The sequence below is a fragment of the Sinocyclocheilus grahami genome, unplaced genomic scaffold (assembly GCF_001515645.1).
Source record: "Sinocyclocheilus grahami isolate Dianchi unplaced genomic scaffold, SAMN03320097.WGS_v1.1 scaffold1574.1, whole genome shotgun sequence".
Lineage (NCBI taxonomy): Eukaryota > Metazoa > Chordata > Actinopteri > Cypriniformes > Cyprinidae > Sinocyclocheilus > Sinocyclocheilus grahami.
The window spans coordinates 69,960-86,699 of NW_015506753.1; the positions used below are offsets into that span (position 1 = coordinate 69,960).

The following is a 16,740-nucleotide window of genomic DNA, read 5'->3' on the forward strand; positions in this document are numbered from 1 at the left end:
ATTAGATTAGATTAGATTAGATTCAACTTTATTGTCATTGCACATGTAAGGTACAAGGCAACGAAATGCAGTTAGCATCTAACCAGAAGTGCAATAAGCAGTAAGTACAGGATATACAGTGTCTACAATGTTACAAATGTACAATAAATATACAGATAAGGCAGTACTATGGACATAATTTACAGATTTTTAAATACTATCAGCATGATATACAGATCGGTGTACTATGAACATACTATACAGATGGATTATGTAATAAGTTTATGTACACTATAAGCAGAACATATGGACATCATTTACAAATGAATATGTATAAGCGATACATCAAACTGTGCAAAACTCTAGTGCAATGGACATTAAAAAAAAGTGCATAGAAAATATTCCAGTGTGCAAATGGATCATTTCAGAATTCTGGATGTACAGACAGTAGTGCAAGTAATAACAAGTGTAACAGTTTTTTTCTTTAAACAGATGTGGTGAGGAGTGTGTAGTGGTGTGTGTGTGTGGGGGGGTGTCAGTGGGCAGAATTAAGTAAGGAGACAGCTGTAGGGAAAAAGCTGTTCCTGAGTCTGCTGGTCCTTGTCCGGAGGCTCCTGAAGCGCCTCCCGGAGGGCAGGAGGTTAAACAGTCTATGGTCAGGGTGAAAGGAGTCCTTAAGAATGCTGCGAGCTCGACGTAGACAGCGTTTCCTCTGGATGTCCTCAATAGCAGGAAGTGGTGTCCCTGTGATGCGTTGGGCGGTTTTCACCAGCCTCTGCAGTGCCTTGCGGTCAGCAACTGAGCAGTTCCCATACTAGACTTTGATACAACTGGAAAGGATGTTCTCGATTGCACACCGGTAGAAGTTCACCAGGATGGCTGAAGACAACTGGTTCTTCTTCAGTGTCCTAAGGAAGAAGAGGCACTGGTGAGCCTTCTTGACCAGGCTGGAGGTGTTTGTGGTCCAGGACAGGTCCTCCGAGATGTGGGTTCCCAGGAACTTGAAGCTGGAGACACGTTCAACAACTGTCCCGCTAATGTGGAGGGGTCATGCGTGTTTCCTTTCTTCTTCCTGAAGTCCACAATAAGCTCCTTTGTCTTACTGGTGTAAAGGAGCAGGTTTTTGTCAGTGCACCATGCGGCCAGGTGCTGTACCTCCTCCCTGTAGGCAGTCTCATCGTTGTCTCTGATGAGGCCAATCACCGTGGTGTCATCTGCAAACTTGATGATGGAGTTGGATCCATGCACAGGCCTGCAGTAGTGGGTGGTAGACACAGCCCGGTGGTACGCCGGTGTGGAGTGTGATGGTGGTGGAGCAGGTGTGGCCTGACCTAACATGCTGAGGCCTGTTGGTCAGAAATTCCATAATCCAGTTGCAGAGGGAGGTGTTAATGCCCAGGTCTCCAAGTTTAGTGGTCAGCTTGGAGGGAATGACAGTGTTAAATGCTGAGCTGAAGTCAACATACAACATCCGTACATGTGTGTTGTTATTGTCCAAGTGTGTGAGTACCGAGTGCAGCACTGTGCATACAGCATCCTTTGTGCTCCTATTGCTACGGTAGGCAAATTGGTGTGGGTCCAGTGTGGGTGGGATGCAGTTCTTAAGGTGAGCTATAGAGGGAGTAGAGGAACGGGCTCAGGACACAGCCCGGTGGTACGCCGGTGTGGAGTGTGATGGTGGTGGAGCAGGTGTGGCCTGACCTAACATGCTGAGGCCTGTTGGTCAGAAATTCCATAATCCAGTTGCAGAGGGAGGTGTTAATGCCCAGGTCTCCAAGTTTAGTGGTCAGCTTGGAGGTAATGACAGTGTTAAATGCTGAGCTGAAGTCAACATACAACATCCGTACATGTGTGTTGTTATTGTCCAAGTGTGTGAGTACCGAGTGCAGCACTGTGCATACTGCATCCTCTGTGCTCCTATTGCTACGGTAGGCAAATTGGTGTGGGTCCAGTGTGAGTGGGAGGCAGTTCTTGAGGTGTGCTAGGACCAGTCGCTCAAAGCACTTCATAACAATAGGTGTAAGTGCTACGGGGCGGTAGTCACTCAGGCACGTCGGGGAGGAGTGTTTCGGCACTGGCACAATGGATGTGGATTTAAAGCTCATTCTGATTCTGAAAGCATGTTGGCACAGTTGCTTGGGTGAGGGGCAGGTTGAAAATGTCTGTGAAGACCCCTGCGAGCTGCTCTGCACATGCCCTAAGCATACGTCCAGGAATGCCGTCGGGGCCAGCAGCCTTGCGTGCGTTTGCAGATGCAGCACGACTCCGTGACACATAATGAAAGGTACCTTTTCTCATGTTAATCTGAGTTTTTGTCCTAACCAGACGCGAGAGAGATTCACAATGTGCGACAGTGGATTCTATTTTAGAAACGTTTCTATTTCTGCGACATCACGGCTGAAAAAACAACATACAAACTGACAGTGAAAATCTCCGGTACTCAGATCATGTGCTTTATTCAATGTTAAAAGTGTCTAATGTGAGTTTGAATATCATTTTGAGTGACCATTATAGCCATACTGAAAGCAACAACAGATAGTTCACCTCAGAAACTTGTGTATTCCACGACAGAGACTCTCAGAGTGTATTTTAAATCATTTTAAAATAGTGTAATATTTATGAGTTAGATTATGTTTTGCGAGTGCAGTGTGCTTGCAGAGAGGCTCCGCCCACACGCTCTCCTGATTGGCTGTGATTCTTGATTGATTTTGTTGAGTCTGGTGGAATCTGGTTAGGAGACGGTGTTAGTCTAACATTAACCTTCATAAAACCTGCACAAAACCTGAACATGTAAAAATATCACAATTACTCCACTTTACTACAATCCTGCAGAATTAAAGTTGTGTAAAGTATTCTTTTAATTCAGCTGAGAGGTCTCTCACGTCTTATGGATTAGACGTCAGAGTTCACCAAACTTGAACTTTGGAACACAGTGAAATTCACTTGAGCTTGTGTTTCCGACTGAATGGAAGTCAATGGAATGAAGTGTAGTGGAGTCACTCTAGGAGGAGCTTGATTTGAGATGTGACACACACGTTTTATTTTCAAGTCGTGTGTAAAGCATGAAATCACAGAGCTGGAGATATTGAAATGAAATCAGCCTGAACTCTGATGCCGCAGGTTCATTCATCCGGAGGGGCTGCCGTCAGACTACACCATCACCATGGTCTTCCGCCTGCTCCCCGAGACGCCGCAGGAGCCCTTTGCATTGTGGGAAGTCCTCAACAGCAACAATGAGCCGCTGGTGGGAGTCATTCTGGACAGTGAGTAACACCGCCGCGTCACAGTCCTGCAGCTCACGGGTTCGATTCTCACATGTTTACCTTGACTTAGTGCTGCACGTTGAATCATAATGTAATTGTCATCAGGTTTTCTGTTTCTCTCGTTTTATTAAGCATAATTGCCTGCGATATTTGCCCGCTGCTTATTTATACTGAAATGTTTTTAATTTGGCATTTGCATTATCTTGCTTTGGTAACAAGCTTCCACAGGCAGTCATGGTTGCGGTTGCCAGATGTCAAGAAATTAAATCCCCCAGTCAGAGCTTTTTTCATAAATCAATACATTTTCTGCCCAGTGGTTTACTTAATCTTCCCAACCTGGCAACCATTCACATGTGCTCTCTCTCTGAGGAAAAAGCACTGATGAGCTGAAAACATCAGCAAACATAACCGTGATTTAATTTTTTTTGTGTAAACTAATCGTGGTTAACATTTGACCATTATTGTGCAGTCGTAAGAGCGTATGCTGGATGCATGAATATAAAAATATGCTTCTAAAGATAAATGTCTCGTCTTCTCGTTTCACTTCACAGATCCAGGAAAGACGCTGACTTACTTCAACACTGATTATAATGGTGATTTTCAGACGGTGACGTTTGAGGGTCCGGACATCCAGAAGCTCTTCTATGGCAGTTTTCATAAGGTCAGAGGTCACAGCCGCAGGAGATCCTGTCTGGTCCAGCAGTGAATGTGCTGTTGTCTAATGTGTGTGTGTGTGTGTGTGTGTGTGTGTGTGTGTGAGTGCAGCTGCACATCGCTGTCAGTAAGACGTCGGCTCTTGTGATGGTCGACTGTAAACCGGCGGGAGAGAAACCTGTTAATGCGGCCAAAAACATCAGCACTGATGGCGTGGAGGTTCTGGGACGGATGGTGCGATCCAGAGGATCCAAAGACAACTCTGCACCGGTACCGTGTGTGTGTGAGATCAAAGTGAAATGCATGCATAAATGTGGTTCAGTGTTAGAATAACACGCCTCACATCTGTGTGTATGTTTAGTTTCAGCTGCAGTCCTTTGATATTGTCTGCAGCACGTCATGGGCTCAACGGGACAAATGCTGCGAGCTGCCCAGCCTGGTGAGTGTGTGTGTGTGTGTGTCATTGCAAGTTTGAACTGATTCATGTGAATGATTTCATAGTGACTCATGGAGAGATTCACATCATCATGCATGTTCATGTACAGTGTGTGATTCAGCTGCTGTATTTGTTTGTTTGCAGAGAAAGGAAGCTGAGTGTCCATCTCTCCCACGCGCCTGCACCTGCACTCAGGACAGTAAGGGCCCCCCTGGCCTCGCCGGCCCCCCAGTACGAGCCCTTCATCATCATCATCATCATCATCATCATCATCTCAGACATCACTCACTGACTCTATATGTGTGTGTGTGTGTTTGTGTGACAGGGAGGTCCGGGCATCAGAGGATCCAGAGGAGATCGAGGTGAACCCGGCCCTGTGGTACAGTATTACCCACAATCCACCTCCAGAGATTATAAGTGTGATTGTATGAGTAGATTAACACACCTGTCTGTGTGTGTGTGTGTGTGTGAAGGGTCCTGTTGGTCCAGTGGGGGACGCTGGCGTTCCGGGTGCTCAGGGGCCTCCCGGTCCTCCGGGGCCCAGCGGACGCTCTATCAGAGGCCCTCCGGTAACTAACAGCACCTTGACACTGATTCCACATTCACACTGGGGCTGTCAAAGTAAAATTCGAATTTCATATATTTTTGAGTTTTTAAACGAGATGCACATTCAAACACAAAACACTTACATCTGTATTTTAAGTGTGTCAGGAGGCGCAAGACATGATGACGCAGCTGACGCAGTTTGTTTTTGTTAGCCTGTCTAGTTCAGTCCGTTAGATGCGGCACTGCTGCGCTGTTAATTAGATGAATGGCTGAAATAGAGAGTGGAGAATGAATGGACTTGAATGGAATAATTCAGTGTTTTCTGTCACTATTTGAAATTTTTCCCTTCAAACACTGAAACTACGTGAAACTAAGCGTTTATCCGTAACATGCTAACACCACGTCGCTTCACACATTTGACACTGCAATGTTTGCTATTTTATGTTAATATAATAAAGTATGCCATCTGATTTGTTTTCCCATATTACTGATGCACTTTCCCTTATCTACATGCACCTTTTTTATCTCTGTTTTGTTGTGTGCAGATCTAGGAAATTATATTTGATTTATGTACATTTAAATGTTATGCAACAAAGTCATGCTCATTATATTGCTGTCAAAAGAGTTTGGTTCTTTTTTTTCCTTATTGTGCTCATTTTCCCTCTGACACAGGAGTTCTCAGCTCTGGCCCTCGAGGTCCACTTTCTTGTACAGTTTAACTCCAACCCTAATTAAACTCACCTAAACAAGCTCATCAAGGTCTTCAGGATCACTATAATGTTACAGGCAGGTGAGTTTGATCAAGGTTGGAGCTGAACTCTGCAGGAAAGTGGACCTCAAGGGCCAGAACTGAAAAGCCCTCAAACATAAAGTATGTCGTTAGAATTCAAACATAATTAAATTATTATTGTTATTTAAGTAATTTGAATGTAGTTCTCCAGCCCTAGTTTACACTGCTTTAGTCACTCACTCTCACTGATCACACAGATTCACAACTACTGAATCTGAGACATTCATTCAGAAATGAAGTGACCCTGTTAATCTCACACAGATCTCAGTTATTTCTCAGAGACATCCACTAGACTGGCTAGAAGATGATCTTCCATATAAACTCAACACATTTATACAGGTAATACTAAATGAGTGCACTAAAGGATTGGACAAGTCCTGTATACGTCACCAGAGAGAAGACTGTCATTTCAGCGGAAGATCATTAACATGCATTTGTAAAATAGATAAGGAATTAACATTTCAAAGATTATATCAGGTTGCATTTGATTCATTAATATGCTCATTTTAGTTTTTTCACTGGATGCGAGTAAAACAGCATCTTTGGGGGCTTATTGAAGTGTTTTGTTCAAAGTATACTTCACTTCTTTCCCGTACGTTAGAATATGTGTAAAGTGTGGGTGATGCAAATTTTGTCATCAGATCGGTAGACGTGCACCACCAGATTTTTGTAACCGTGCATACAATGTGTGCACAGCTCGCACATGCGCTTTGAATTGTTTTTGCAGTACTGAGTTTGTCCACAAGGTGTCAACACTGAACCGGGCAATGAAAAAAGAAACAGAGACGGAACAAGAACAACAACAAACTACTGAAGACAACAATTCATTGATGACTACATGTGTGAGGGATTAGAAGACAAGCACAACTTTAAACAAGTATAAAGACATTTTTATCGCTCATAACTTTAGGAAAAAAAATACTCTGGAAGAGAAAATGCGCAGACAGTGGATGGGGTTGAATCTTTATAGTCAAACACCTGTGTCCATGCAATTTGTGAAAACTGACATCCTGCGTATGACGTGTTCAGTCTGTAGGAATGCACATGTGTTTCTTTACAGCCACCTACTGGCCTGGCATGAATAATACAGCATTTGGAGTTGTTTTTGCAGATCTGTGTGAACGGGGATCATTTTGACAATGCTGTTGTAACGATGGGAAGGCTTAACAAAGCAGTAGTGGAACCAAACGCAGGCTTTATTAAGCGAAATGTAGTCAGACAAGCAGAGTCGAGACAATGGAAAACAACAATAATCCAAGGCAGAGGCAAGAGAGTAATCCATAAGGCAGGCAAGGGTCAAGGCAGGCAGCAAATTATCACAAAACAGAAGAACAGTCCAAGATCAAAACACACAAAAGGCAAGGCAAGGCGGAACACAAGAAATGTTACAGGCAAATCAATACTGAGCAATGGGAGTGAGTGTGTGTGCATCTTTTATAGTCCTCCTGATATGAAACAGATGTAAATGGGTGATTGGTTCCTAGGCAGAAGGAACCTGGGAAATGGAGTCCGGAGGGAGTAGTGACAAGGGCATGGGATAGAGTGTCCTCTAGTGGAGCTCATGGGTACATGAGCCCCCCGAGCCAAGGCGGAGCAGAGAGCCAGGGTGGAACAGGGAGCCAAGGCGGAGCAGAGAGCCTAGGCGGAGCAGAGAGCCAGGGTGGAACAGGGAGCCAATGCGGAGCTGGTGGAGCTGAAGAGCACCAGGGGAGAGTGGGCTGAGCCGAAGACCACCAGGACGGAGCAGAAGAGCACCACGGCAGAGCAGAATATCGCCACTGCAGGGCAGATGGAGCTGAAGACCACCACGGCGGCACAGATGAAACTGGAAACCACAGCAGACTCTGAAACCCAGGAGGAACTGAAACATACGTCAGAAACCAGGGCTGAGACTGAAACCTTGGAGGAACTGAAACATAGGAAACAGATAGTGTATTTACGGTCCCAAGGATGGAGAGACACAGAGAGTTCATTAGTAGTCTCCTTGGCCACGACAGACAGAGGGTCACATTTAGATGCATTGACTGAAGCGGTAGAGACAAACAGTTAAAAATCAGACATATTTGGGAGAACTGGACAGGCAATTCATAATTCGATTCATTGACTGAAACTGGCAAGGCAGATTGTTCAAAATCAGATTCAACAGCAGAATTTAGACAGACAGACAGACAGTTCAAAATTGGGCGCATTGGCAGAGACTGAATAAGCAGACAACCCAAAAGCAGATTCAACAGCAGAATTTAGACAGACAGACAGTTCAAAATTAGCCTCCATGGCCGTTTCAGAACAGGACGAGAGTTCAGAGATGGCCTCCATGGCCGTTTCAGAGCAGGATGAAAGTTCATTACCGGCCTCCGTGGCCGGTTCGGGACAAGGCAAGAGTTCTGAAACAGCCTCCTTAGCCGTAACAGGACAGGCAGAAAATTCAGAAACTGCCTCCTTAGCCGTAACAGGACAGCCAGAGAGTTCAGAAACGACCACCTTAGCCGTAACAGGACAGACAGAAAGATCACAGACGGTCTCCATGACCGTGACAGAACAGGCAGAGAGTTCAGGATCAGCCTTCTTGGCCATGACAGGGCAAATTGAGAGTTCAGAAGTGAGTATCAATGTCCTGAGAGAAGCTGAAGCGGATGCCGCCACCTCGGTATGTTCTGCAGCGTAAGCCGCCACCTCTGGAGGTTCTGCAGTGAACGCCGCCACCTCTGGAGGTTCGGCAGCAGCAACAGGAGCTTCAATAGACCCAGAGAGTTCAGAAATAGTGTCCGGGGTCGGAACAGAGGCGACAGAGAACTCAGAGAGCTCCAGGAAAAGTGCTGCTGCTTTCTTGGGAGGAGCAGACATCACCACCCTAGGACTTTCTGCAATGTAAGTTGCCACCTCGGGAGGAACTGGAACGGACTCAGGGACTGGAGCAAGCTCGGTAGTATACTTGGGGACTGAAGCAAGCTCGGGAGTGGACTCAGGGACTGGAGCAAGCTCGGGAGTGGACTTGGAAATTAGAGCTGGCACTGGAGCGGGCTCTGGGACTGGAGCAAGCTCATGAGCGGACTCAGGGACTGGAGTGGGCTTGTGAGCAGACTCAGGGACTGGAGCGGGCTCGTGAGCGGACTCAGGGACTGGAGCGGGCTCTGGGACTGAAGCAAGCTCGGGAGTGGACTCGGGGACTGGAGCGGGCTCTGGGACTGAAGCAAGCTCGGGAGTGGACTCAGGGACTGGAGCGGGCTCTGGGACTGAAGCAAGCTCGGGAGTGGACTCAGGGACTGGAGCGGGCTCTGGGACTGAAGCAAGCTCGGGAGTGGACTCAGGGACTGGAGCGGGCTCTGGGACTGAAGCAAGCTCGGGAGTGGACTCAGGGACTGGAGCGGGCTCTGGGACTGAAGCAAGCTCGGGAGTGGACTCAGGGACTGGAGCGGGCTCTGGGACTGAAGCAAGCTTGGGAGCGGGCGCTGGCACTGGAGCGGGCTCTGGGACTGGAGCAAGCTCAGGAGTGGACTCGGGGACTGGAGTGGGCTCGTGAGCAGACTCGGGGACTGGAGTGGGCTCATGAGCGGACTCGGAGACTGGAGTGGGCTCTGGGACTGAAGCAAGCTCAGGAGTGGACTCGGGGACTGGAGTGGGCTCGTGAGCAGACTCGGGGACTGGAGTGGGCTCGTGAGCGAACTCGGGGACTGAAGCAAGCTCGGTAGTAAACTTGGGGACTGGAGCAAGCTCGGGAGTGGACTCGGGGACTGGAGCAAGCTCGGGAGTGGACTTGAAGACTGGACCGGGCTCGTGAGTGGACTCTGGGACTGAAGCAGGCTCGTGAGCGGACTCGAGGACTGGAGTGGGCTCTGGGACTGGAGCAAGCTTGTGAGTGGACTCGGGGACTGGAGCGGGCTCTGGGACTGAAGCAAGCTCGGTAGTGGACTCGGGGACTGGAGTGGGCTTTTGAGCGGACTCGAGGACTGGAGAGGGCTCGTGAGCGGACACTGGGACTGGAGCGGGCTCTGGGACTGAAGCAAGCTCGGGAGTGGACTCGGAGACTGGAGTGGGCTTGTGAGCGGACTCGGGGACTGGAGCGGGCTCGTGAGCAGACTCTGGGACTGGAGCAGGCTTGTGAGCGGACTCGGGGACTGGAGCGGGCTTGTGAGCGGACTCGGGGACTGAGTGGGCTCGTGAGCGGACTCAAGGACTGGAGCAGACTCTGGGACTGGAGCAAGCTCGGTAGTAAACTTGGGGACTAGAGCAAGCTCTGTAGTAAACTTGGGGACTGAAGCAAGCTCGGTAGTGGACTCTGGGACTGGAGTGGGCTTGTGAGCGGACTCGGGGACTGGAGCGGGCTCGTGAGCAGACTCTGGGACTGGAGCAGGCTTGTGAGCGGACTCGGGGACTGGAGCGGGCTCTGGGACTGGAGCAAGCTCATGAGCGGACTCAGGGACTGGAGTGGGCTTGTGAGCAGACTCAGGGACTGGAGCGGGGGCTTTTGAGCGGACTCGAGGACTGGAGAGGGCTCGTGAGCGGACACTGGGACTGGAGCGGGCTCTGGGACTGAAGCAAGCTCGGGAGTGGACTCGGGGACTGGAGCGGGCACGTGAGCAGACTCGGGGACTGGAGCGGGCTCGTGAGCGGACTCAGGGACTGGAGCGGGCTCTGGGACTGAAGCAAGCTCGGGAGTGGACTCGGAGACTGGAGTGGGCTTGTGAGCGGACTCGGGGACTGGAGCGGGCTCGTGAGCAGACTCTGGGACTGGAGCAGGCTTGTGAGCGGACTCGGGGACTGGAGCGGGCTTGTGAGCGGACTCGGGGACTGAGTGGGCTCGTGAGCGGACTCAAGGACTGGAGCAGACTCTGGGACTGGAGCAAGCTCGGTAGTAAACTTGGGGACTAGAGCAAGCTCTGTAGTAAACTTGGGGACTGAAGCAAGCTCGGTAGTGGACTCTGGGACTGGAGTGGGCTTGTGAGCGGACTCGGGGACTGGAGCGGGCTCGTGAGCAGACTCTGGGACTGGAGCAGGCTTGTGAGCGGACTCGGGGACTGGAGCGGGCTCTGGGACTGGAGCAAGCTCGTGAGCCCACTCGGGGACTGGAGCGGGCTCGTGAGCAAACTCTGGGACTGGAGCGGGCTCGTGAGTGGGCTCTGGGACTGAAGCAAGCTCGGGAGTGGACTCAGGGATTGGAGTGGGCTTGTGAGTGGACTCGGGGACTGGAGTGGGATTGTGAGCGGACTCGGGGACTGGAGCGGGTTCTGGGACTGAAGCAAGCCCGGGAGTGGACTCGGGGACTGGAGCAGGCTCGTGAGCGGACTTGGGGACTGGAGCAGGCTCGTGAGCGGACTCTGGGACTGGAGCAGGCTCGATCAGACTCAAAGGCCGGAACGGACTCATGAGAGCATTGTCGTGTACATCGTTGTTGTGTAGATGTACCCAAAGCCCTCAAGATCTGAACCTTTGATCCGCTGCAAAATGTCAGTGTTTCGTGAAAAATAAATAATTTCATAATAAAAGCACGATTGGAGTTATTAGGGTCACTTCCTCTAGATGTTTGTTTGCTCTGCAAGCATAATATTTCTGTGAAACATCATGTACAGAAGCTGTTAATATATTTCATGTTGAGTAACTGATGTTTTGTAGGGGGCTCCGGGTGAGTCGGGACAGAAGGGTGACGCCGGTCCTTCAGGACTGCAGGTAAATCACTCACTGCTCTCCTTCGCTTTCTGTCTGTTTGTCTGCTGTGTGTCTGAAGATCATCTCGTGTTCCTGTAGGGTGTTCCCGGCTCTCCAGGGCCTGCAGGCCGCGACGGGCCTCCAGGATCGCGGGTAATGTGTCCGTCACACGTGCTGTCGCTCATCATGCTAACACTGCGCTCGGCCGTATGATCACGTGTGTTCTCGTCCTCCACAGGGTTTGCCGGGTCAGGACGGCCCTCAGGGACGAGTGGGACCACCGGGAACCATAGTGAGTCCACAAACACACGTTAGAGCATGTTGACGTGTGATAAAGGTGTCGTAAGGGTCATATTAGAGCAGCACGGTATATCGAAATAAAATCAATATCGTGTTATGGCCTAGTGCAATTGTTAAAAATCAATATATGTATTTCAGAGTAAAGCGTGTTACTGTGTTCATTTACACGCGTGCAGCTCATGATCATGGCCCCCCTTGCCATATTACAAAAGACGGGAAAAAATAGGGGAAATTCAAAATTAAATTTTGTTTCAACTTTTATTTTTTATTCTTGCATTTAAATGTAAAAAACTGTGAGTTTGATTAAATATTTAAACATAGAATTTTTTTTTTGTTTAATTAAAATTTTTTACTTTTTTATAATATAATATAATGTAATATATTTGGACATGCAACATTTACTTTCAATCAAATTAGATTTTTGGCCCTTAATATTAAAATATTTATTTAAATGTTTATTTGCTGGCAAACCATCAGAATTAATGATTTAACATTGAAACTAAATATTATTACTGTAATTTTACAGCTGTGCTATAAAATAAAATGTTCTATTTATTAAATAGAAAATTTTTATTTTACAATACAAAAAAATCCCTACCTTATTTAATATTTTTATAAAGTAATAATCTCAAATAAAAATCATAATAACAAATATTATTATTTTATTTCCGTATTAAATAAGTCAACAACAGTGGGAATGTTTTTTTTTTTTTACGTCAAGTCACCTTTACTTTAGCGCTTTATGCTAAATAAATGTTTCAACACCCAAGTTTTTCCCAAACTGTTGAGCCCTAAAAGGATGGTTTGCACTCAAGAAATTGCATTTTTTTAAATGTATTTATTATTTAATTTAATTTATTTATTTTCAGACATATTGCCTAACAAAATCACCCGTCATTCTAGAATGTTTAATACTTTACAAATAAAGCTATTCAAGTCATCTGCTGAAAATCTTGCATTTTTTCATATGGCAGAAGAACAAAATATCAATATATTGTTCAGCTGTAGTCGATAGAGTGTGTTTATAACCGGCCCCTCTCATCCTCAGGGGGGTCCGGGAGTACCAGGGGCCCCGGGAGAAAATGGCCCTCCAGGACCCACAGGAGACCAGGGTCCCCCGGTACGTGTTTCCACACACATGTGCACATGATAGCAGCAACTGAACTGATGCTGAAACCTCCTCTGTCTGTTTCAGGGACACCTGGGACCCAAGGGAGACAAGGGTGAGCGGGTGAGTCTGATAACGAGTCTGATCAGATAACGAGAACATCCTCACGTTCTCAGACTGTTTAATTCATACTGTGTGTTTAATAGGGTGACGTCCAGTCAACGGCTTCTGTCCAAGCCATAGCCAGACAAGTGTGCGAGCAGCTGATCCAGAGTGAGTCCACAGACACGCGGACGCAAGGCATCCTGGGATTGCTTTCGCATGTCTGACGTCTCTTTCTCCGGTCGCAGGTCACATGGCGCGGTACAGTTCTATTCTGAACCACATTCCCAGTCAGCCGGTGTCTATCCGCACCGTTCCCGGACCACCGGGAGAGCCGGGACGACAAGGGACTCCAGGACCTCAGGGAGAGCAGGGGCCATCGGGACGCCCGGGATTCCCTGGCACTAACGGAGAGAACGGCCAGCCGGGAGCGCGAGGTGGATGATTGCGTTTGTACTTACAGCCTGAAGCACACAGACAACACTAACCTGTCAGAAAAACAGCCGTTCATGATGGAGCGAGCAGAGAAGATGGAGAATCACACTTAAACTGTGTGTGTGTGTGTTTATCATCATCAGGACCTCTGGGTGAGAAGGGAGAGAAGGGCAGTCCAGGTGTGGGAGTCCAGGGACCCAGAGGACCTGCTGGACCACCAGGTGAACACACACTCACAAACACACAAAACATTTATCAGATGTTAAATATGATCTGAAAATTCTATAGAGAAATCTGCAGATATAATTCTGGAAATGTATGGGATTTTGAAATGGAAAATGTCATTTGAAGAGTCACAACTTACTGTGTTCACTCTCTTAATTCATGTGAGCGATTCATCAGTGACTGAGGAAATCGGTCCAGTAGTGTGTGTGTGTGTGTGTGTGTTTAATCACTTGACTCCAAAGAATAAAAAGTATAGCTGAAGAATCTGTTTCCTGCTGTGCCACAGGAGCTCCTGGTGAAGGCCGAACAGGAAGTCCAGGTCCGTCTGGTCGCCCCGGTAACCCCGGCAGTCCCGGCAGACCTGGGATTCCCGGACCTGTTGGTCCGCCCGGCCCGCCCGGATACTGCGACCAGAACTCCTGCCTCGGCTACAACGTGGGAGGTGAGTTTGTGTGTGCGTGTGTGTGAGTGTGTGAGTGTGTGAGTGTGTGAGTGTGTGTGCGCGTGCGCGTGCGCGTGAGTGTGTGTGAGTGCGTGTGCGAGTGTGTGTGTGTGAGTGTGAGTGTGTGTGAGTGTGTACTAACCCTGTCTTTAATAATCTTCATAATATCATGCTTGTGGTGATTATGACACGCTGTGCATGTTCTGCATGAGACAACATGAACTCTCTCTAGATGTTCAGAATGGAGTTACATGCATAGGATTGCATGATTAAAATAAAATAAAACTGAAACCGTGATGTGGCTCAGGGCAAATATTATTCTCCATCTGCATCTGCTCTGATTCTGAGTCGCTTTAACATGTATTTAAAACACAGCATGTGCCAAACGTCAGATGAGAAGCTTTAGGCTGCCTGTGGTTTTCTGTCAAAATAAAAGCTGGATGGTTTTTTAATGTTTGGAATTGAAGAAATTAAAATATAATAAAATATAAAATGTTATAATACTAATAAAAATAATTAAGTAATTATTAGTATAGGTGTGTGAGTGTGAGTGTGAGTGTGAGTGTGAGTGTGAGTGTGAGTGTGTGCGCGTGCGCGTGCGCGTGAGTGTGTGTGAGTGCGTGTGCGAGTGTGTGTGTGTGAGTGTGAGTGTGTGTGAGTGAGTGTGTACTAACCCTGTCTTTAATAATCTTCATAATATCATGCTTGTGGTGATTATGACACGCTGTGCATGTTCTGCATGAGACAACATGAACTCTCTCTAGATGTTCAGAATGGAGTTACATGCATAGGATTGCATGATTAAAATAAAATAAAACTGAAACCGTGATGTGGCTCAGGGCAAATATTATTCTCCATCTGCATCTGCTCTGATTCTGAGTCGCTTTAACATGTATTTAAAACACAGCATGTGCCAAACGTCAGATGAGAAGCTTTAGGCTGCCTGTGGTTTTCTGTCAAAATAAAAGCTGGATGGTTTTTTAATGTTTGGAATTGAAGAAATTAAAATATAATAAAATATAAAATGTTATAATACTAATAAAAATAATTAAGTAATTATTAGTATAGTTATATTAATATGTAATCCCCCAAAAATTGTGCCAAATTGTGCAGCCCGATGCATTTTAACACTAGAGCCGCCACGGGGTAAATTTGACCCTTGGCTGTTTTTAAAACATACATAAAAGATTTTTAATAAAACATTCAAGTCTCCCAGTCACTGACTTTTACTAAAATTGTGTGATTTACAATCCCCTGTTGTTAAAAATGGTTTAGATAAAACCAGATCATAAAGCGGGGCGTTTACAGCTATAAGCGCCAGCGGGTCAAATTTAGCCGCTGTATAATGCCTGTATGTTCGCGCGCTCATTTCTGTGCTGCTTATGTTTTAACATAGTCCATTGCTAGGCAACACCTTCAACTCACTGCAGTTATCAGTTTCATAAATAACGAGAAAATGAGTAAAAGAAGGCGCTTTATGAATGCTGAAGAGGTATAAGAAGCAGTAAATGCGATGGAGAGTCTGATGGCGAGGATCAGTAAAGCTTCTGTCGGCGATCAATGCATCATATTTAGACGTTTTATCCTAACGTTACTCATAATTGTTAAAAATTTGGATTCATTATTTAATTTTTGTTTTGCCATTTCTATCGTTTATTGTTCGCGTCTGTGCTATTTATTCGAGTCTGTTTCCTGAAGAAGAAAAATCAGATCTGATGTAGGCTAATGAATAAAACCTTTCTTTCTTTGATTACCTGAAGTTTATTGGTGGTGTTCTTGTATAATTCAAATTATAAATGATATAACTAAACAAAATAATAAGGAATTCGGTGAAGCTGTGCGCTTGAATTTGTCATCGCATCATCCTATGCAATGTGGTGAATTAGGCCTATTATTGCTCATTATTATCTATAGACTATTTTAGTAATTTAAATAACATAGGTTATCTTAATATATTGATTAATGACATTGTATCATAATAGCCTATTACACCACCTAAATATATATTTACTTCCTTCTAATTCTGGTTGTCAGTGCAGGCTTGTTTAGCTTAATATTGACCGTTATGAAAAGTGACTAGTGTAGCCTGCATAAAAAAGCCTTGAACATAAAACAACAGGACAAAAATATAGTTGATGACTAGACATAATCATTTCATGACTCTAGACACTTCTTTGTGAAGACAGTAGCATAATACAGTGAAATAATAAGTTCTTTAGCCATTCAAAAACAGCGGTCATGTGCGTGGGTAAAATGTTTTCAGGTGTACAGCGGCCCCTGGCGGTTCTAGTGTTAAATCACAGTCATGCAGCCACACTGCACTGTGTTCTGTTATACAGCATGTGAAACTGTATGTCATTCTGACCGTTTCAAGCACTGTCGCATGACCTCACGGTGCTGCACGCTTGATTCAGCAAGTCAGCAGATTACTGTAGAAGTGGAGTCGGCTGTAGTTCATCAATAATCATACTCTGCACTGCATGTTCGACAGACGTGACTCATCTGAGTATTGAGTGCAATATTAGTGAAACAGTAGTGTGCAGCTCCTGCCTGCTGCTGCGTCTCACACTTACACGGTGAAGCGGGATGAACATCTAACGTGTGATTGGTGACGTGTATCTTTGGGGGCGGGGCAGGGGGTGTGGCCTGGGCGTCATGAACGGTAGGTATATCTATGGGGGTGTGGCCTAGGCATCGATGAATGGTGTTGTGTCTTTAAGGCGGGGCAGGGGGTGTGGCCTAGGCATCAATGAATGGTGTTGCATCTTTAAGGCAGGGGAGGGGGGGTGGCCTAGGCATCAATGAATGGGGTTGTGT

The 16,740-nt window shown here is 46.6% G+C and overlaps 1 protein-coding gene across 1 annotated transcript in view; it reads left to right on the top strand.

Annotated features, from left to right (window-relative positions):
- The window catches only part of LOC107571272 (collagen alpha-1(XIV) chain-like), a 60,428-nt gene that overhangs the window by 31,242 nt on the left and 12,446 nt on the right, over positions 1–16,740 (top strand). Inside the window, exons 29-44 of the mRNA XM_016257588.1 lie at positions 3,100–3,242; positions 3,794–3,903; positions 4,008–4,166; positions 4,258–4,335; positions 4,477–4,563; positions 4,658–4,711; positions 4,806–4,901; positions 11,279–11,332; positions 11,411–11,464; positions 11,550–11,603; positions 12,660–12,731; positions 12,807–12,842; positions 12,926–12,992; positions 13,070–13,258; positions 13,400–13,477; positions 13,768–13,923. Of these exons, the coding sequence (XP_016113074.1) occupies positions 3,100–3,242; positions 3,794–3,903; positions 4,008–4,166; positions 4,258–4,335; positions 4,477–4,563; positions 4,658–4,711; positions 4,806–4,901; positions 11,279–11,332; positions 11,411–11,464; positions 11,550–11,603; positions 12,660–12,731; positions 12,807–12,842; positions 12,926–12,992; positions 13,070–13,258; positions 13,400–13,477; positions 13,768–13,923 (1,487 nt within the window). The remainder of the gene's footprint in view (positions 1–3,099; positions 3,243–3,793; positions 3,904–4,007; positions 4,167–4,257; positions 4,336–4,476; positions 4,564–4,657; positions 4,712–4,805; positions 4,902–11,278; positions 11,333–11,410; positions 11,465–11,549; positions 11,604–12,659; positions 12,732–12,806; positions 12,843–12,925; positions 12,993–13,069; positions 13,259–13,399; positions 13,478–13,767; positions 13,924–16,740) is intronic.